The sequence below is a fragment of the Phalangium opilio genome, unplaced genomic scaffold, assembly GCF_054372755.1.
Source record: "Phalangium opilio isolate 3A_F unplaced genomic scaffold, DU_Popi_V2 ptg000017l_1, whole genome shotgun sequence".
Classification (NCBI taxonomy): domain Eukaryota; kingdom Metazoa; phylum Arthropoda; class Arachnida; order Opiliones; family Phalangiidae; genus Phalangium; species Phalangium opilio.
The window spans coordinates 294,513-311,877 of record NW_028324151.1 but is presented as its reverse complement, the minus strand read 5'-3'; the positions used below and the strand labels follow the sequence as shown (position 1 = coordinate 311,877).

At 44.0% G+C, this 17,365-nt stretch overlaps 7 protein-coding genes across 32 annotated transcripts in view; 4 read left to right on the top strand and 3 right to left on the bottom strand.

Moving 5' to 3' along the window:
* The first annotated feature begins 1 nt into the window (after position 1).
* On the top strand, positions 2–3,035 carry LOC149702094 (SPRY domain-containing SOCS box protein 3-like). Of its 3 annotated transcripts, none has more exons than XM_089865864.1 (6): positions 2–142; positions 755–1,153; positions 1,421–1,608; positions 1,674–1,902; positions 1,969–2,334; positions 2,399–3,035. In XM_089865864.1, exons 1-6 carry the CDS (start codon positions 91–93, stop codon positions 2,629–2,631), a joined length of 1,467 nt encoding a protein of 488 aa, XP_089721990.1. In that variant the 5' UTR covers positions 2–90; the 3' UTR covers positions 2,632–3,035. The 3 variants fall into 3 exon arrangements, with proteins under 3 accessions (XP_089721990.1, XP_089721989.1, XP_089721991.1); XM_089865863.1 differs by having other exon boundaries at positions 2,396–3,035; XM_089865865.1 differs by having other exon boundaries at positions 2,374–3,035.
* Positions 3,023–3,710, bottom strand: mRpS25 (mitochondrial ribosomal protein S25). Its single transcript, XM_089865880.1, has 2 exons — positions 3,519–3,710; positions 3,023–3,444 (listed from the first exon to the last, which is right to left on the bottom strand). Exons 1-2 carry the CDS (start codon positions 3,708–3,710, stop codon positions 3,121–3,123), a joined length of 516 nt encoding a protein of 171 aa, XP_089722006.1. The 3' UTR covers positions 3,023–3,120.
* A 250-nt stretch (positions 3,711–3,960) lies between these two features.
* Positions 3,961–7,171, top strand: LOC149702092 (uncharacterized). The gene is made up of 8 exons (XM_089865866.1): positions 3,961–4,099; positions 4,355–4,438; positions 5,519–5,793; positions 5,864–6,044; positions 6,109–6,363; positions 6,435–6,557; positions 6,620–6,901; positions 6,968–7,171. Exons 1-8 carry the CDS (start codon positions 4,066–4,068, stop codon positions 7,099–7,101), a joined length of 1,368 nt encoding a protein of 455 aa, XP_089721992.1. The 5' UTR covers positions 3,961–4,065; the 3' UTR covers positions 7,102–7,171.
* Positions 7,172–7,263: 92 nt separating this feature from the next.
* Positions 7,264–9,735, bottom strand: LOC149702091 (prostamide/prostaglandin F synthase-like). Its single transcript, XM_089865877.1, is given in 5 exon segments — positions 7,264–7,866; positions 7,935–7,998; positions 8,144–8,195; positions 8,442–8,646; positions 9,676–9,735. Coding segments are annotated over 5 exon segments (579 nt in total). The 3' UTR covers positions 7,264–7,668.
* A 376-nt stretch (positions 9,736–10,111) lies between these two features.
* On the top strand, positions 10,112–11,851 carry LOC149702090 (tRNA pseudouridine synthase-like 1). 2 transcript variants are annotated; one of them, XM_089865870.1, is made up of 6 exons: positions 10,112–10,282; positions 10,444–10,501; positions 10,579–10,775; positions 10,840–11,257; positions 11,320–11,485; positions 11,541–11,851. In XM_089865870.1, exons 1-6 carry the CDS (start codon positions 10,236–10,238, stop codon positions 11,627–11,629), a joined length of 975 nt encoding a protein of 324 aa, XP_089721996.1. In that variant the 5' UTR covers positions 10,112–10,235; the 3' UTR covers positions 11,630–11,851. The 2 variants fall into 2 exon arrangements, with proteins under 2 accessions (XP_089721996.1, XP_089721997.1); XM_089865871.1 differs by having other exon boundaries at positions 10,134–10,282; positions 11,547–11,851.
* Positions 11,852–13,161: 1,310 nt separating this feature from the next.
* Positions 13,162–15,848, top strand: LOC149702089 (chorion peroxidase-like). The gene is given in 10 exon segments (XM_089867065.1): positions 13,162–13,166; positions 13,207–13,310; positions 13,371–13,895; positions 13,952–14,080; positions 14,140–14,335; positions 14,421–14,537; positions 14,656–15,099; positions 15,203–15,372; positions 15,434–15,548; positions 15,607–15,848. Coding segments are annotated over 10 exon segments (1,872 nt in total). The 3' UTR covers positions 15,674–15,848.
* A 220-nt stretch (positions 15,849–16,068) lies between these two features.
* The window catches only part of trol (terribly reduced optic lobes), a 64,815-nt gene continuing 63,518 nt past the window's right edge, over positions 16,069–17,365 (bottom strand). For all 23 annotated transcript variants that reach the window (XM_089865834.1, XM_089865849.1, XM_089865850.1 and 20 more), the window contains 3 exons: positions 17,114–17,298; positions 16,890–17,037; positions 16,069–16,830 (listed from right to left, as the gene is read on the bottom strand). In XM_089865834.1, coding sequence (XP_089721960.1) covers positions 16,782–16,830; positions 16,890–17,037; positions 17,114–17,298 — 382 coding nt within the window. In that variant the 3' untranslated portion in view covers positions 16,069–16,781. The remainder of the gene's footprint in view (positions 16,831–16,889; positions 17,038–17,113; positions 17,299–17,365) is intronic.

Sequence of the window (17,365 nt, the reverse complement as noted above, 5' to 3'; positions counted from 1 at the left end):
AATCCGATAAAGAAGTAAATAATTACGACGTATATTTAAGCCGGTTAATTTTGTCGATTACGAATATTTATCAATAAACTGCGGTCTAAGATGGCCAGCGGAGGACCTTCTTACGACGATCTCATCGAAGATAACGACGAAGGTATAAATATTTCACCTCAATTTTCACCATTCTTTTGCTCTATTATACACCTATACGCAATCATTATTATTGTGTCAGTTTATGGGCCGGGGGGGGGGGGAATTGAAATTTATTAATACGATTATTGAAAGTGATAAACTTTCCAAAGCATGTGCGCTGGTCAAAGGTGCCCCCCTCTTTGAGATTGAGCGTGGTTCAAAATTTCGATTGGGCCCCATAGAATAACAGCTCCCTTTTAAGCAAAACTACACTATATTGTCATATTTAGGGAACATTGGTTTGTTTCGAGTCTATTGTCTTAAAATCTTCAAGTTTCTGTAGTTAGTCCTTTGGGTCAGAGGTTAAACTTGATTGATAATATTTAGTTCATAAAATCCATCAAAAACTGAAACTGCGACGTGACAGGCGCTTCATACTATTCACTACATTAGGTACAACCTTAGAAGGGGGGATTCATTCTGATGGGGGGGGGGGTGTTTAAATTGACACACGTAATTCTTATCAAAGGTTAAAAGGGCGTTCTTGGGGGGGGGGGGGTATTTACTATTACGAAATGGTGGTCAGTCTTAGAGAGTGTAAACTGACGATACGTCCTGGTATATTTGACCGCAGGTTTCTGGTTAATCGACCGAGAAAGTCCGTTGGAATCCAACGGAGAAGTTGACCCCCCTTCTTTATTGGAAAACTTAACGCCCATTGACTTATGGGACGAATGTTTGACTTCACGCGCCGCCGCGAGCCTTTCACCCGCCACCCCTCCCCCTCGTGACGTCAGTGACACGAACGATCAGGCCGCGACACCCCCTAAACTGTCCTCCGACGCGAGCGAAAACGAACAATCCCCCCAGCCTAATGATAGGAAAGTGACGCGAATGGGTTATAAGAACACCTTAGATCGTAGTTTTTTCGAGAACACCTTGGTGGGTTCCAGCGCATTCTGCGGTTGTTACGCGACCGAGTGCCAACGCAAGTGGAAGGAACGCGCGTGTTCATGCGGGGAAGACGACCAAGGTATGATCATCAAATCTTCCAACCTCAGTCCCAGGTTGGCAAGGGGGGTCCACCTCCTATAGTCGCGTCTGGCGCTTATCAGAAGATAGTTAACAAAAGGCTCCCTGGGGAATTTTACTCGAGAGACTCCGTCGGGGAACTAAAGGGGAATTTTTCAACTGAATTTTCTGGGGGGAGGGGGGATAAGTTTAAAGGAAAAGTCTCGCTTAGATAGAAGGCGGCCATTTTTGTACTTATATATATGTTGACGTGAAATGCTTTCCTCAGAATTTGATTGGGTTTGGGATGAAAAGGCCAAATCGTGGGCTTGCTATCTGCAGAGAGATCAACGAGAGGTTCGTTTCCACAAGCATTATAGCAGCGGGACGGCCACCGTCAGGGGCACCAAGCCCCTTTCGCAGGGACAACATTACTGGGAAATTAAAATGATCTCGCCCGTCTACGGAACTGATATGGTACTGACGCGCGCCCCCCTCACTCCACCTACGCGGAGTAGAATTTAATCGGTTAATTGTCTTAGATGATCGGGGTGGGTACGGCCGAAGCCGATTTAACTCGGGACAGCACCACTTTCTGCAGCTTCTTGGGTTCCAACTCGGAAACGTGGGGTCTCTCCTACACGGGCATTTTTCACCACGATGGTAAATCCAAGCATTTCTCGAGCCGATTCGGACAAGGAGCCATTATCGGCGTCCACTTGGACACCTGGAAGGGATCGCTCTCTTTCTACAAAAACCGCAAACTGATTGGTAGGCGCCTCCCCCCCCCCCCCCCCCCGAGGAAGAAGTTTCCCATTTCTGTTTTCCGCGTTTCAGGGGTGGCTTGCGAAGGTCTCAAAGGGAAGGTTTTATACCCGATGGTTTCGTCGACGGCGGCTCGGAGCGGGATGAGAATGGTCCGAAGTTGTTCTTACAATTCCTCCCTGAAGTACTTTAGCCTGCGCGCCCTGGTCGCTAGCCTCCCTCAACATCGCAACCTCTTGGACACGCTGAATTTGCCGCCCGGTTTAGAAGTCTACTTGAAGAACAACCTGAGTTGGCTCTTGGGTCCGCCCTCCCAATGCAAATCTAAAAACGCCTCTCTCAAAAATTGCGATTGCCAGAATGGCCAGGCCAGTTGCAGTCAGATCAGAGAATTGTTTTTGGAAAACCAAATCAGCCCCGACTTGGAGCCATCCTTAGGTAAGTACGCGTGCGCGTCTCCTTTCAATTGGCGGTCAGAATGTCTTATTGACCACTTTAGAAGAGGGAGATTCGTCGCCTTTCGGTTCGTATTCGGTCTCTGGCTCCAGGAAGAAGCTACCAGTGTTTTCGGAAGACGAGGAGGATGGGGGTGGGGGCGGGGCGCGCCCCAAACGACGCTGTTTCCGAATCACGCTCTTGTCCAAAACGGATGACGGCGCCCCACCGAACGATGCCGCCGCCGCCGCCGCCTCGCCCTCGCCCACAACGTCTGACAATTCCGATAGCGACGAATGACGGACGCTCAATAGTTTGGCCAAAAAGTGATAGGGACAAAGAGCAATTTTCTCCGCTTCCTTGGTCTACCACTCTTTTCATTTTCTAAATTAAATAAGAAATTAAAGCTTCTTTCTCCTTCGTGACACTCGCTAATGTAAATGCCAATGAATCAAATTCATTCAAACTGAATATCTCACTTACAAATAGATAAGAGGATTCTTACCATTTACACCGGGGGCCGGGCTACCTGGAGGACAAAAGCAGACGGATTTCTGTCCTCCAGGTAGCCCGCGACCTCCCTGTGCAAATGGTACGAATCCTCCGTGTATGTAAACTGAATCCAGCTGCTCAAAGTGTTGCCAGTTATAATGGAACGCTAATTAACAATAAAATGTAAATGAAATAAAACTTCTTTCAATTGAGCTCTTTTTTTTTCTTCAATTTTCTACATAAATTAATTCCGCGTCATTTGGCTAATATTTACAAATACGAGCTTAATTTTGAAGGCTAGTTAGCCATTAATTCTTCTTCGGTGGCATTTTTGTATTTGCCTCTCATCTTCTTGGGTAAGGGAACGATGCCCGGACACGGAACTTGACCAGGGATCTCGCAAATGCAATGGCGCGCGAAGGAGGCCCCAAAGTATGCCGGATTGTCTTCTTGTTTCAGGGCCTCCATTTTAAGTTGGGCCTCCGATTTGCCCAGAATACTCCGAACTTGATCCAAAATCTCCTCTTTGGATTTACCGTCGAAATCCATCAGGATATCGCGTCCGTCTTCCAGCCAGCTTCGCGCGAACGGAGTCGGAGTCATGTTGCGGTAAGCCAGAATCTACGGAACATGGTAGATTTCATTTAGCAGGCCTTAATGAAGCGGGTGGGCGGATAGGTTTGGTTTTTCGCTACCTGCACTTCGGGATTTTTGTAGAGAATTTGCGGAAAATGCCAAAATACGAAGTCTTTCGTCCCTCTGTGATGTTGCCCTCGTAAATTGTAATGAACGGTGAAAATCTTAACGTTGTCTCTAAAGACTATTTTCCCAGCTTCCAAGTACTTTAATGTCCTACGAATAGGGGCGGGTCCTCTCATAAACGGCATCCTTCTTTTAGTTTTAATCAATATCAACAAGATTTAACGAATAATTAAAGTTTTAAACAAGGAAACGCCGCGGTCAGGCCAGAACGCTTGTAGTCTATATAAGAAGCTAAAGCAGACAATCGAATTCAAGATAAAAAGGGCCGTTCATAAGCGTTTTAATAAAGCTCCGTAGCGTTTTCTATGGAGTAATTAAATAGGATTGAGACAAAAGTCCAATTAAAATTGCATCTAAGCCTAATTTAACGTGACTCAATGCAATAGTAGCAGCCAATGGAAAACGGCATTGCCGGTGATGAAAGGAAACATCATGGCAGCTTGGACATAGAAATTTTAATAGAAACTTCGATAGTCCAAGATGGCAGCCGGACCAATCGCCGAGAGAAATCAAGGTAAATGTTTTAATTATTATAAGCTTAATTAGAATTTATCATAGTTTGCTTTACAAAATGCCTAATTACTCTAAGGAACGTAGTGAATAAAGAATTAGCGTGTACGGTCACGGTGTTATTTCGTTCTAGTGGCGATGATACCATCGACCAAGGCTTACTTATTGCGTACTCTTTGTTGGGGTCCCGGTCTTCCGGTCCGGGAGGAATGGTTTGGGGCTTTTGTTTAATTATTAAGATTCGGCATCCCATTTTCAGATGCCACAATCTACGTTGGTGGACTGGATGAAAAGGTATCGGAAACCATATTATGGGAGCTGTTTGTCAAAGCGGGACCAGTTGGTAGGTTAAACATTGCAGGGCCCCATGATTATAATTCCTATAAAATCCTATATTTTTAAAACTGTCCTATAAAATCCTATAATTTTGGCTAAAATCGCCAACAATCCTATGAATTTTAAGCAACCCATCGGTTAAACCAGTGGGATGCGGCCCCTGTTTGTCGTAGCCCTACGTTTTTAGTATGGTTAGATGGGGGACAAATTGGACTATAACATATCCTAAGGACATCCCTGTACCTCTAGTAGAAACAGAGTTACGAGCCTCCAAAGTTTATTTTCAAAAAAGTAACCTAATATCAATAAGTGAGACAAAAAATAAGTTGACGACGATATTGAGGTAGCCTCAAGTTTAAAGTATCCTTGTATGGGGAGCAAAGAGGACTATAACATATCCAAAGGAGATCCCCGTAGCTCTAGTAGAACAAGAGTTATGAGCCTTTAAAGTTCAGGGTTAAAAATCATAAGTAACACAATAACAATAAGTGAGATGATACCATAAGTTGACGAACATTTTGCTTAATTACTCGGCCCCTGTTTGTCGTAGCCCTACGTTTTTAGTATGGTTGGATGAGGGACAAATTGGACTATAACATACTAAAAGGACATCCCCGTATCTCTAGTAGAACCAGAGTTATGAGCCTCCTAAGTTGGGTGTGACGCTTTTCCTATGGCATGTTTTTGAACATTTCGCTTAATTACTCGGCCCCTGTTTGTCGTAGCCCTAAATTTTTAGTATGGTTAGATGGGGGACAAATTGGACGATAACATACTCAAAGGACATCCCCGTGTCTCTAGTAGAAACAGAGTTACGAGCCTCCAAAATATAGTGTAACGCAATTCCTATGGAGGGTATATTTTTTAATTGCCCAGCCCGTTTGCGGTACTGTTTCTTAAAAAAATAAAAAGTAACAATTTAGTGTCCTATACTGTATAATCGTATAATTCTGGAAAACCGTAATATAAAATCCTTTATTTCTATCAAAAAATACCTATAATTCCTATAAATATCTTCAAAATTCGGCTGGGGGCCCTGATATTGTTCACGGTTGAAGCTCCAATTTGACAATGAACGTTATTCCAGTCAATGTTCACATGCCAAAAGACCGTATCACGGGTTTGCACCAAGGATACGGATTTGTTGAGTTCATGGGGGAAGAAGACGCGGATTACGCCATCAAGATCATGAACATGATCAAATTATACGGGAAACCCATCAGGGTCAACAAAGCCTCGGCTCACCAAAAGAATCTGGATGTGGGCGCCAATATCTTCATTGGTAATCTCGACCCGGAAGTTGATGAAAAATTACTGTACGATACTTTCAGCGCCTTTGGAGTCATTCTACAGACACCCAAGGTAAAGACTCCACACACTCGCCATCTTAGAAGAGTTCTTTAAATTAGAAACTCGCGGTGGGCGTTTTCAGATTATGCGCGACCCCGAGACAGGAAACTCCAGGGGGTACGCTTTCATCAACTTTGCCAGTTTCGAAGCGTCGGACGCGGCCATCGAGGCCATGAATGGACAGTATTTGTGTAACCGGCCCATCAGCATCTCTTACGCTTTTAAGAAGGACGCCAAAGGAGAACGTCACGGATCCGCCGCTGGTAAAACTCTCAACCATCTTATTTAAAACCATTTATTTATAATTAAGGTTTGAATTATTGGCAGAACGGCTATTGGCGGCTCAAAACCCACTGTCTCACGCCGATCGTCCTCATCAGTTGTTCGCGGACGCCCCTCCCCCTCCCATGATCACGGGGATGTTGCCGCCCATGCCGCCCCCTCCACCCCCGCAAATGGGACAGATGGCCATGATGGGAGGCATGCCTCCTCACGGCGCCATGCAAATGGGGATGCCCCCTCCGCCGCCACCCATGAGGCCGCCCATGTTCGGACAGGGCGCCCCGCCCCCTCCACCCATGTGTAAGTCTTGACTCTCTAGACCCCGTTCTCCTAAAAATATAGGCTAAAGTAGGTGAGTTTTTAAATGGCAGCCATGTCAATGCCGCCGCCTCCGCCAAATTCCATGATGCAAATGCAACAATACGGAGGAATGAATCCTGGGGCCATGGTCAACACCAGCTCATCCATGGGAATGGCTCCCCCTCCACCAATGGGTAAAAGTCAATTACTTAACTCTGGAATTAACATTTCTTAACATACTTTGGTTTCTTTTCAGGCATGCAAATGTTTCAACAACAAGGAATGCAGCAAATGCAGATGCAACAGCATCCAGGCATGAATTTCATGCAACAGCAAATGCAGCAACAACAGATGCAACGTCAACAGCAAATGCAGCAGCAGCAGCAACAACAACAGCAGCAGCAGATGCAACAACAACAACAACATCACCAACAAATGCAACAGCAACAGCAGATGCAACAAATGCAAATGCAACAGCAAATGCAACAACCTCCTCAACCACCGCCACCCCAGATGCAACAATATCAAATTGCAACTGGTAAATCTTTATTTTAAGATTTGTTTCTTCCTAGTTTCTTCTAATGAGTTGTTGTTGGTGTTTTAGGCGCTCGACCGCCACCTCCGATGGGTCCTCCACCTCCAGGGCCTCCTCCACCCATGGGTCCACCGCCACCAACGGCCATGCACCAGCCGCCCCCGCCCCCTCCTCCGCCACCACCGGGACCCCCGCCTTCTTAGACAAGCATTTCATGTACCAAATTAAAATTCATTAAAACTCATTAAAAACGGAGCACGCATTAAACATTCATTTAACAATTTCGTTTATTGAGTACTCGTTTTAAGCCTAAAGAGAATAGAGTACTCGTTTTACGCCTATAGTACTATAGAATAGAGTACTCGTTTTTAAAGAAATAATTTCACTTGGCGTTTAATTATGCTGATTACAGGAAGGACAAAAATTGAAAAAACGCGTCATATTTTTCATGTAAATCGGAGGATTTCTCGTTAATTACGCTAATTACTTTGCCGGTAGTACGTGATTGACGACTAGAATTTCAAATTAATAATATAAACTGACATTTAAACGTTAATAATTAGTAAAATTAGATGATAGTATCTGTCCTAAACTAACACTAACTAGTGAAACTAACGCGACACTTTAACCTTTTAAAAAAAATTCCGCGACATTGCATTTAAAGTTTTGGCAATATCGTTTCATACAAAAGGTTTAAGTATTAGACGTTAGTTACTTAGGTTGTATGTTAAATTTAGGTTAGTTTGGATTTAATTTAATTGAAAGAGGGTTTAAACGGCGTCTCCCCGTTCGGGATCGGCGGAATTGATCGAGAGGGCCTGCAGTATTTGGCTGTTGGGAATGTGGTCGGCGGGCGAATCTTGTTTGTAACTCAGAAGGACTTGGCCCCCTTTGGCCACGATCAGAACCCCCCCGTTTTGGAGGCCGTCCCCCTTCATGTCGCCTCCAATTGTCTTGTCAGCTCGAGCCTAATCGCGAATACTCCGTTTTAAGTAATTGCGTTAAACTTCTGGGGGAAAGAGTGGATTTAACGTACTTGCGAAATGAGGGCTCGCGAAGCTCTACCAAGTAACGAAGCCATCACTCCCAAGAAACTGAATCTGTAAAGGTTTCAATGTTGCCGTTTTACTGGGTTTGGAATGTTTTTTTGAGGGTTTTATAAGAATTATTTTTAAGGACTTTGGAACCATTCATTGATTCCAACTTCTAGTGTCTTTTGTTGTGTTAATTTGAAATTGCACTCGCCTTTTAAATCCTAACTGTTGATAACTCTCCTTTTTCTCGTCAATATAAAGCTCTAGAAATTAAATGTTACGTCAATTAAGTAAGGTCGGAAGTCCCACGCCGGGGGGGGGGGGGGAAAGAGGGGGAGATTTACCCCCTCCCGCGCTGGGGGGGGGGCTACCTCCGTTCGCGCTGGGGGGGATGGAAAGTTACCTCCGCCCGAGCTGGGGGAAAGGGGAGTTACCCCCTTCCGCGCTCGGGGGGGGGGAAAGGGGAGTTACCTCCGCCCGCGCTGGGGGGGGGGGGAACGGGGCGTTACCTCCTTGAAAGAAATTTCCCTTTTGGAAATCTTCAAGTCCGAGTTGCTCGAGACCAATGCCAACTAGGCGAACTCCGTTGGAGTCCAGCTCCGGTTTAATGGCGCTGATCTGGCGAGCCCCAATGCGACAAAAGGCTCATCCAAAACGCCTCAAGAAGGTAATGACGCATGGACCATTGCTCCAAAATGTCTCCATCGTCACCGACTACAATGTTACCAGGAAATAATTTAACTAAGAATAATAATTATATCTAAATGAAGCTAATTTTTTCCATATAATCAGACATTACGTTTTATCAAAAAAAAAGGCCAAATGGTAGTATAACGCCTCCACGGATTTTTAAAAGTTTATAGTCGATTCCTATAGTAAACGAGGTGGGGAGCACGATGCCGTCAAAATTTTTCACCGCAAATGATTTTTTTAAAAAAAAAAAAAAAAAAAAAAAAAAAAGGTAGCACATATTACTTATGGTTGTTTTTATATTTGATATTTGGGGCGCATACACTTGTTTAGATTATGTTTGGGATATTTTAGGTTCAGGTTAGGTTAGGTTAGTTTTAGGTTAGGTTAGTTTTAGGTTAGGTTAGGTTAGTTTTAGGTTAGGTTAGGTTAGTTTTAGGTTAGGTTAGTTTTAGGTTAGGTTAGTTTTAGGTTAGGTTAGTTTTAGGTTAGGTTAGTTTTAGGTTAGGTTAGTTTTAGGTTAGGTTAGGTTAGGTTAGGTTAGGTTAGGTAAGGTAAGGTAAGGTAAGGTAAGGTAAGGTTAGGTTCAGTTTCTATTAGATTTGTCCTTCTCCAAAATATTGCAATTTTCATAAAAAAAAAAAAAAAACTTCATAATCATTTGCGGTGAAAAATTTTGACGGCATCGTGTTCCCCACCTCGTTTACTATAGGAAACGACTATAAACTTTTAAAAATCCGTGGAGGCGTTATACTACTATTTTACCAAAAAAAAAAAATAATTGTTTTTAATGGTAGACAAGTGGTAATTTAATTACGGCCTAAGGCGAAATAAACTTTAAAATACTGGTTCTCCCTATTCTATTAAATTTAATGGTTTTGTAAATTATAATCATTAAATAATCATTAAATAATCATTATTTGTAAAAGGAAAATAAGTAACAAGTTTCAAAGAGATAATAATAATGTAGGAAAGCTCGCTAATTTATGCAAATGAGATTCCGATATTTTTTCTTTGTCCATTAATATTTTTGAATTTTATGATAATATTTACCTCTCCAGTGGAGACGGATTTGACAAGCAACTTAGCTATTCTGGAACTCTCACTCATCATTAACTTTAATTTAAACGCCTTACGCCTCGTTTAACTCGACACTACTTGAAATTCTATTACGTAATCTTCTTCGTGTTGATAAGACGTGAAAAAAATATCACGTGTATTTGCTGTTTTGATTAAAAGTCAAAGACTACTTGATAATCAGGGCCTAGACTTTGCACCCACTTTCCCCCGTTACTTATGGCCCCTTTTCCATTGGAATTTTCTATGAAGTAGGATTGAAAACGAAAGTCACCTTTAAAATTGCATTAAATCAATCTATTTACTGTTGATTAAATGTATCTTTGACTGGTTTAATATCGCTCCAGAGTGGCAGATTGCTAGCAACCTATGGAAAACGGCACAGCAGTGGTTACCTCCATATACACGCGGATAGAACTGAACTGACTAGTTTCAATATTAATATGGTGGTCTGCTACGAGTTTTTTAATTTTTGCCACAAACCCGGCTAAAAACTCCTTTTTGATTGTAACTAGATAATACGTTAATTTTTCATAATGACAAGATATTTAATATATATTTCGTATATTGGAACTAATTACAGGTGAAATAAGGCCTATTTTCATATCTTTATATCGCGTAAGCGACATTAAAACAAATTCTCGTTTGCTAATTGAAATTGACCAAGGCTTATCGTTTAAGAGATTACTAAGCCTTTGATCTCAGCAACGAGGCGATACGAACCACGATTTATTCTATTTTCAGGGGCATTCAAAAGGTGTCTAACATTGGTAAAAACGAATCTATTCAGGAGGTACTCGAGGTACATTAAGTATTTAAGTATTTTAAGCAGAAATCTCGTAATAGGGAAGGCGGCTTCTAGTTATTTTAAATTTGAAGGTAGGCCTAAAGGGATTGAGGACTTTGAAAAATGTCCCGATCTTGAAGCTATCAAGCCGGACGGACAAAGGAGTGCACGCTTTACGCGGTACAGCCCACGTTGATTTGGAAGATCGCGACCCCAATCGCGTCTTCTTACCCCAACAAATTACCCAAACTCTTAATAAATATTTGCAAAAGCGCAAACACCAAATTACGTCAGTATTAATTTAGGTTTAGTTAAACCCGTCGTTTTAATTTATATTTAATGGGGATTTTTAGAGTTCAGAAAACCTTAATGGTTCCATCTAATTTCCATTGCCGCGCTAATGCGAAATGGCGCCGTTACGTCTACCGGTTGGCGGTGGTCCAACCGGAAGTGGACGTAAGCCAATGTTACCCTCCCAAAATCATGTCCGCCATCACGCCCGTCTTGGAAAGAGACCGGACGCTCGTTTTGGCCTCGACATTTTCTTTGGATTCGGCATCGCGAGCTTGCGAACTGTTTCGAGGTACTCACGATTTCGCGACCTTCATGGGAACGCTGGGCTTTGGAAATGTGGAAACGACGGTGAAACATTTGGAGGAAATGGAAATGCGTCCATCGGCGCCCCTATCCTCGCCTCAATTCGACCCGCTCTACCATAATTTGCTCTTCTACGAGGTCCACGTTCGAGCCAAATCCTTCCTCAACAAACAGGTACGATAACAAGCATTAAGGGGCGTTAGTAAGGTCAAGGTCAAACCGGTCCAATATCGAAGGTTCGGCGAATGGTCGGGGCGATGGTTGCCGCGGGTTACGGAAACGTCTCTTTGGATGACGTCAAATTTATGATCGATAACCCTGGCAAAGATAACTGGGTGTCGCGAGTGGCGACAGCGCCGCCTTACGCCCTCTATTTAGCCGACGTTCATTACGATTACCAAGGTAATTAACTTCCCTTGACGGTAGTCGAGACGCGACCCCTAAATTTGTTTTTAAGATTTAGTCTATAATGGACCTCTCGAAATTGACCAAACGACCGGACAAATAATTAAGCGTCATGACACCGATTTGAGCGCGACCAAGTGAAACATTTCATCGTTGCTCCTCGAGATTGGCACCGTCGTCCATCTTTGGTCAAGCCTAGATGACGGTCAGCCCGAGCCATTTGCAAAACGTGACAAGTACTTACAACGCATGACCACGACGTTGTTGCGATTAGGGATTGCGCAATGGCGGTTAAATAAATAAAATAAGACATTCTGAATCTGTAACGAATTAATTTGTAAATAAAAATAATTTGACAATGAAGCTCTATATTATTTTTACCAAAAATTAAGATTCTTCTAATTAAGTGACCCTGTGGATATTTTGGACCTTAGTGGCGCGTTAACTTTAACTCTTCTTTGACCATCGTGACCATTGTAAAGTAAAATAGTCGAAAGGCACCAATTGCCACGCTGGCGACTCGTACAATTTATAGGTTTTTTAAAAATAAGATTATGTAAATGATTATTACATACATAAATTATGTCAATATATTTCTCGACTTATTAGAATATCGAAATGGGAGGTTTTTGCGCCGTGGCATCAGTCGCACCTGCAACGACTGTCGCTATTAAACGTTAATAGGCTCTTTTAAAAAACCATTAATTTCTCTTGGCAAATGTTAAAGTTTGAGTGAAGCACAATGCTTATTCTAAACGGTACGGTGTCCGAAACGTGTCAAACTAATGATCATTTCGACACGTATCGTGTTATATAACAAGCAATTTCCATCAAGATAAAGGCCATAAATCGAGTCGAAGTTACTCGAAGAGGAAGGTAACGTCGCTCCGATAATGAGTAGCGCCGAGGATCTTTTTGACGGTGACCAATGCTACGTTTTCTCGGTAGTTTCGCTCTGTTATGTCTGATTTTCGAGGCCATTTCTTCGGAACTGATTCCGGTCGTCAAGGATCCGAGACCGCTTTTCGAGAAGGTGGACATGCCGAAAATTACGGCCCAGGACATAGACGAAGCCTTTCGCAGCGTCGAGCCCGTCACTCAACGAAGACTGCGTCTTGAAAAACGCCTCTTGGCTAACGGTTTGAGTTGTTTCCTACTCGGTTCAGATGAGATTAGGAGTCAAGATCTGTTGTAAATCTTAAGGCGTTTTCATTTTTGCCGCAGGAGGGCTCATATCCCTAGACGATAAGTCGCCGGAAGCCACGCATCAGAGATCAACCGTTGGCGCCTTTGTCGGAAGGAGAAACCCGGCTGATGTTATTGCAAAATTCGAAACGGCCACTGCCTATCTTACCAAAAAGTATTCCATACATCCGCGCTCTGTAGTAATTGACGACTGACGTATTTTCTTAGATTCAAGCTGACTCGCGAGCAAGTGGCGTTCGGACTGCCTTATCTCAACTTGAACTCGAGTGCCGAAGGTTCCAGAGAACAGATGGAATGTCGTCAAAACCCCACTTTTCACGACCAAATCAATACGTGGCAAAGCCCAAGTTACGCGGAGCTTACGTGTGACTCTAAGCCGAAGTAAGCTTCGAAGCAGACTTAACGTGATAAGAGTTTCCGACTTTCCTTGGTATCATTTGCTTTAGCTCCGACTTTTACCATTTTCAATGGGGTGAGGTATACTTCAGTGACAATAAAGCCCTTGGGGAAAGCAAGTACCGAGTCATTGACGGACGTTGTAACAACGTCAAGAACGCCAATTTGGGTCGCTATCATTCCGATCTAATCAGACTTCTCCCTCCGAACTACGATGATCGTAAGCGAATGGTATTGGTCAATTGTTCAGTTTTCAACTTCGTTTACATCTCGGTTATAGTGGTCTCGGCGCCGAGAAAAGCTGTGAACGGAGCTGATCTACCGAGCGCCCGACTAATCTCTTCCAGTTTTATGAAGGACGTCGATTTCCCCAGTCGACAGTACACACATATGCTGATGCAGTTCGGACAGTTCACGGACCACGATATCACTTTCAGTCCCACAGGATCCGTCGGTAAGTTCAAACCCTTTATGACGTGACTTAGTTAACAATTGCTCATTATAGGATCCTACGGAATGTTGGTCGACTGCTGCCACTCAGAGACCATCGAACCTGATATGTTCGGTATTCACCCGACTTGCATGACCATCGATATTCCCACCAACGATCCGTTCCACAGCAAATTCGGCAAGACTTGCATGAACTTCGTTCGGTCGTTGGCCGGCCTCGATTGCGTCCTGGGACCACGGCAACAAATCAACAAAAGAACAGCCGCTCTCGACGCTTCCAATGTCTACGGATCCCAATTATTCGCTATGGACTTCAGTAAAACTGCACCGTTTTTGCGAAAGACGCCCACGGATGGTGAATTCTTTTTTTTTTAATTTACTCGGAGAGAATAATTTTTAATTAATTGTTAGGCTTGGGTAAAATGAGAGGAAACTACGCTGTCGATGACTCGTTACTCCCGGAAGGATTGCCAACGATGGGCGAAGATGTGGAGTGCAATATCCCAATGCGGGGTGAAAACCAGTTTTGCTTTGGCGCCGGTACTTTATCTTCTGAGCAAAGTTACTGTCCTCTATAATAACGTTGTTTCACTTCTCAGGGGACGACCGCGTCAACGTGCAACCCGGGTTGACGTCGATGCACACTTTGTGGTTTCGACAACACAATCGGATTGCTAGAAATCTCCTGAAGGCGAACCCATCCTTTCACCGAGACACGGGTGCTTTTAAATCGAATAAGTACGAGGCAGATCAAGCGCTTCTAGACGAGGACCGAACCGTTTACGAAGAAAGCAGGTCAGATAATCTATCATATTTAAAAAGTGCGTAACGTTACAAGCGCGTAACGGTACACACAATAATAATGTACATCCATCTCTAGGAGATTGGTAGCGGCTCAACTTCAGTACATCACCTACAAGGAATTTCTGCCTATCGTCATCGGCGAAACTTACATGAAACATTTTGACCTCAATCCTCTGAAAGACGGATATACCAAGTATGACCCATAATAAGTTAAACTTTGTAGCGCTTGACGATAAATTGCAACTTAAAGAGAGGACCAATTACTAGTCCCTTTTTGAGTTCTCATGACCAATTACTGGACTTTACTTTAGGTACGACCCTTCGAAACAACTACAAATATTTCAAGAATTTTCGACGTCGGCCTTTCGATTCGGACACACTTTGGTGCAAAATTCCTTCAAGAAGGTGGACTCCGGCGGCAAAACGAGTTCCTTTGACATTAGGGACCGCTTCTTTGACCCTCGCGAATTGTACCAGGGCAACTTGGCGTCCATCTTGACGGGACTGTTCCAACAACCCGCTCAGCAATGCGACAACCATTTCGCCGACGCCCTCGTTAACCATCTCTACGAAAAGAAGGGAGATAAGTCCGGACTGGATCTGCCGGCCATCAACATCCAGCGAGGCCGGGATCACGGCATTAGTAGCTACACCGACTACTTGCAGTATTGTTTCGACCTCAAAATCACCAAATTCGACGATCTCATCAAAGTCATGCCACCCGACCGCGTCAAAAGTCTCTCCAAAATTTACCAGTAACTAATTTTCTCTTATTGACGTCATCGGGCTTAACTACTTAACTTCCAAAATGAAGTAGACCTCCGTTCCTAAGCCTAATTGCATCAATGTTTTGAATAGAAGTCCGTTGGACATTGACCTCTTTGTGGGGGGAATCTCGGAGACCCCATTGGCCAACGCCGTTGTGGGTCCGACTTTCGGTTGCATTATTGGCTTACAGTTTAAACAACTAAAATTCGGGGACAGATATTACTTCGAACACGGCGGCCAGTCCGGAAGTTTCACTCCCGGTAAATTTAATATTATAGTCTATAGCAGTCTTAGAAGAGATAATTAACGAATGGTATCTAGCCCAGTTATCGGACATTCGGAAGAAAACATCCTTGGCGCAAGTCATTTGCGCCAATACTAATAAAACGATAAACGCTATTCAGAAGAGGGTCATGGAAGTTGCCGGTTTTAGCGGGTAGGTAACCCTTCTTTTACGTGACTTTCTCGCGCAACCTTATTAATAATTTCTTTAGCAACACGGTGGTCACTTGCCAGAGCTTGCCGGACACGGATTTCACCCTTTTCCCGCTGACCAAATAACCCGGCCTTATCGCTTTTGTACTTTACTCGTAATTAAACAAATTGTCGGTAAAAATAATTTCCGTTTCAGTTTCATCCCCCCCTCCCCATTCTTGTATTTGAAATAAAGAAATTATATTTCAACTCACCTTTGGGGGGTCGGACATACTTACGTACTATCCTATTTGAAAATTCATTACCCGTCACGCTTCTTTCGATTGGCGACTTATGTATGTTAAATCCGTTTACCCTTGAACTTGTCCGTCAAATGTCGGAGAGAGATTTCAGCCTTACCTTGACCTTGACTAACTTGTAAATACGGAATACCTGTTGAGTCGAATGATTAGGGGAAATCATGATTAATTTTAATGATGGGGAAGTGGGAGGTATGAGGAATAAGGAATTAGGAGCTGTCGTTTTAGCACCAAATCTCTTTAATACGTAAAATTTGCTGTTGCGTCGAAAGGAAGATATTTCTCTCGTATATTACAATGGCTGAATGACCAAATAGAAAAAGAGCCGCCGCCGGTGGACCGACGACAACGAAGCGAGCGTCCGCCCACCCCGCCCGCTTTTAGAAAAAAGAACGAATAGAATGAACGAAGGAATGAGACTCGAGCTCGCGCACGCGCGGACATGAAAAAGACACGGCACTGTTCACGAAGTAAAAGTTGGTCGCGGCGTCGGGAGGAGGAAAGTCAGTCATTGGCCCCCTTTCCAAGTTTAGTACGAAGACAGTTTGAAAAACGACAGACACGGATCGCGGCTGGCAATCTACGGATTTAGAAGGAAAGAGGCTCCATTCCTAAAGAAGGAATGGGAGAGACAGAGAGAGACAGGAAGGCAAAGGACCATATGGTAGCTCTATGGTTAATTACTCGGCGGCGGCCTCCAATGACGATCGACGCTAGTAAAAAGGCAAAGAGGCTCCCGATTTCTCGCTCCGTATAATAACTAATAATAACAATCGTATCACCGTCGCCGACACAACCTAAACCGACTCTTCAAATGACACTTTCTAAAACGATGGCGTTAAAACGTCCGCCGTTCCGATACCGCACGTCGCGCCTCCCCCACCCCTCCAACTCACTTAATCGCGGCTCCCAGCGACGGAACGCGTCAAACGCGCTTAGTTATTGGCTTCCCTCAAGAACGGACTGTCTCCTAAAGCGCCGTTACTAAAAAAAGGAGGTTAAAGTCAAATCCTCTGCCATCAGTAAGTAGCCAGGGTACTTACTCTCCGCAAGGCAAAACGTTGGCACCGGACTTGGCTTCTCGATAGAGATCGACCACACCAGAGTTCTGGATTTCAACTCCCCAGACGCAACCCACGAAACCTTCCGGGTAACGCCCCCCCGTCATCAACGCCGCGTCGGGAACGCCGCCTGAACCCCCAAACAACGAACGTCATTAACAAGAACCAACTGAAATTGTCCAACAAGCTTCGTCCTCCGTTCTTACCGATATAAATATCACCTTCGGCGTTGAGACTTTGCAAGATTCCGGCCGAGCTTCCGTAATCGAAGCTGCCGTCCAACTCCATCTTGCCATTGGTGCCCGTCCTTTGGACGATGACGTTGTGGCTTTTGCCGTCGTTGACTCTAGCCGAAGACTTAATGAGGGCGGCTCCGCTCCCCAGTTCGTAGCTACCGAACCAATCACAACCGTCTCTTTAAGTCAGGGACCAATAGGAAAGGTTTGGCCAATTTGGCC

Bases quoted from the DNA above. Each gene is read 5' to 3' on its own strand.
- LOC149702094 (XM_089865863.1), top strand. From the start codon at position 91: ATGGCCAGCGGAGGACCTTCTTACGACGATCTCATCGAAGATAACGAC. The intron at 1,609-1,673 runs GTACTGACGCGC...TAATTGTCTTAG, and splicing joins CCGTCTACGGAACTGATATG to ATGATCGGGGTGGGTACGGC. The intron at 1,903-1,968 runs GTAGGCGCCTCC...TCCGCGTTTCAG, and splicing joins CAAAAACCGCAAACTGATTG to GGGTGGCTTGCGAAGGTCTC.
- mRpS25 (XM_089865880.1), bottom strand. From the start codon at position 3,710: ATGCCGTTTATGAGAGGACCCGCCCCTATTCGTAGGACATTAAAGTAC. The intron at 3,445-3,518 runs GTAGCGAAAAAC...CATGTTCCGTAG, and splicing joins ACAAAAATCCCGAAGTGCAG to ATTCTGGCTTACCGCAACAT.
- LOC149702092 (XM_089865866.1), top strand. From the start codon at position 4,066: ATGGCAGCCGGACCAATCGCCGAGAGAAATCAAG. The intron at 4,439-5,518 runs GTAGGTTAAACA...ACGTTATTCCAG, and splicing joins TGTCAAAGCGGGACCAGTTG to TCAATGTTCACATGCCAAAA. The intron at 6,558-6,619 runs GTAAAAGTCAAT...GTTTCTTTTCAG, and splicing joins GGCTCCCCCTCCACCAATGG to GCATGCAAATGTTTCAACAA.
- LOC149702090 (XM_089865870.1), top strand. From the start codon at position 10,236: ATGACAAGATATTTAATATATATTTCGTATATTGGAACTAATTACAG. The intron at 10,502-10,578 runs GTACATTAAGTA...TTAAATTTGAAG, and splicing joins CTATTCAGGAGGTACTCGAG to GTAGGCCTAAAGGGATTGAG. The intron at 11,258-11,319 runs GTACGATAACAA...CCAATATCGAAG, and splicing joins AATCCTTCCTCAACAAACAG to GTTCGGCGAATGGTCGGGGC.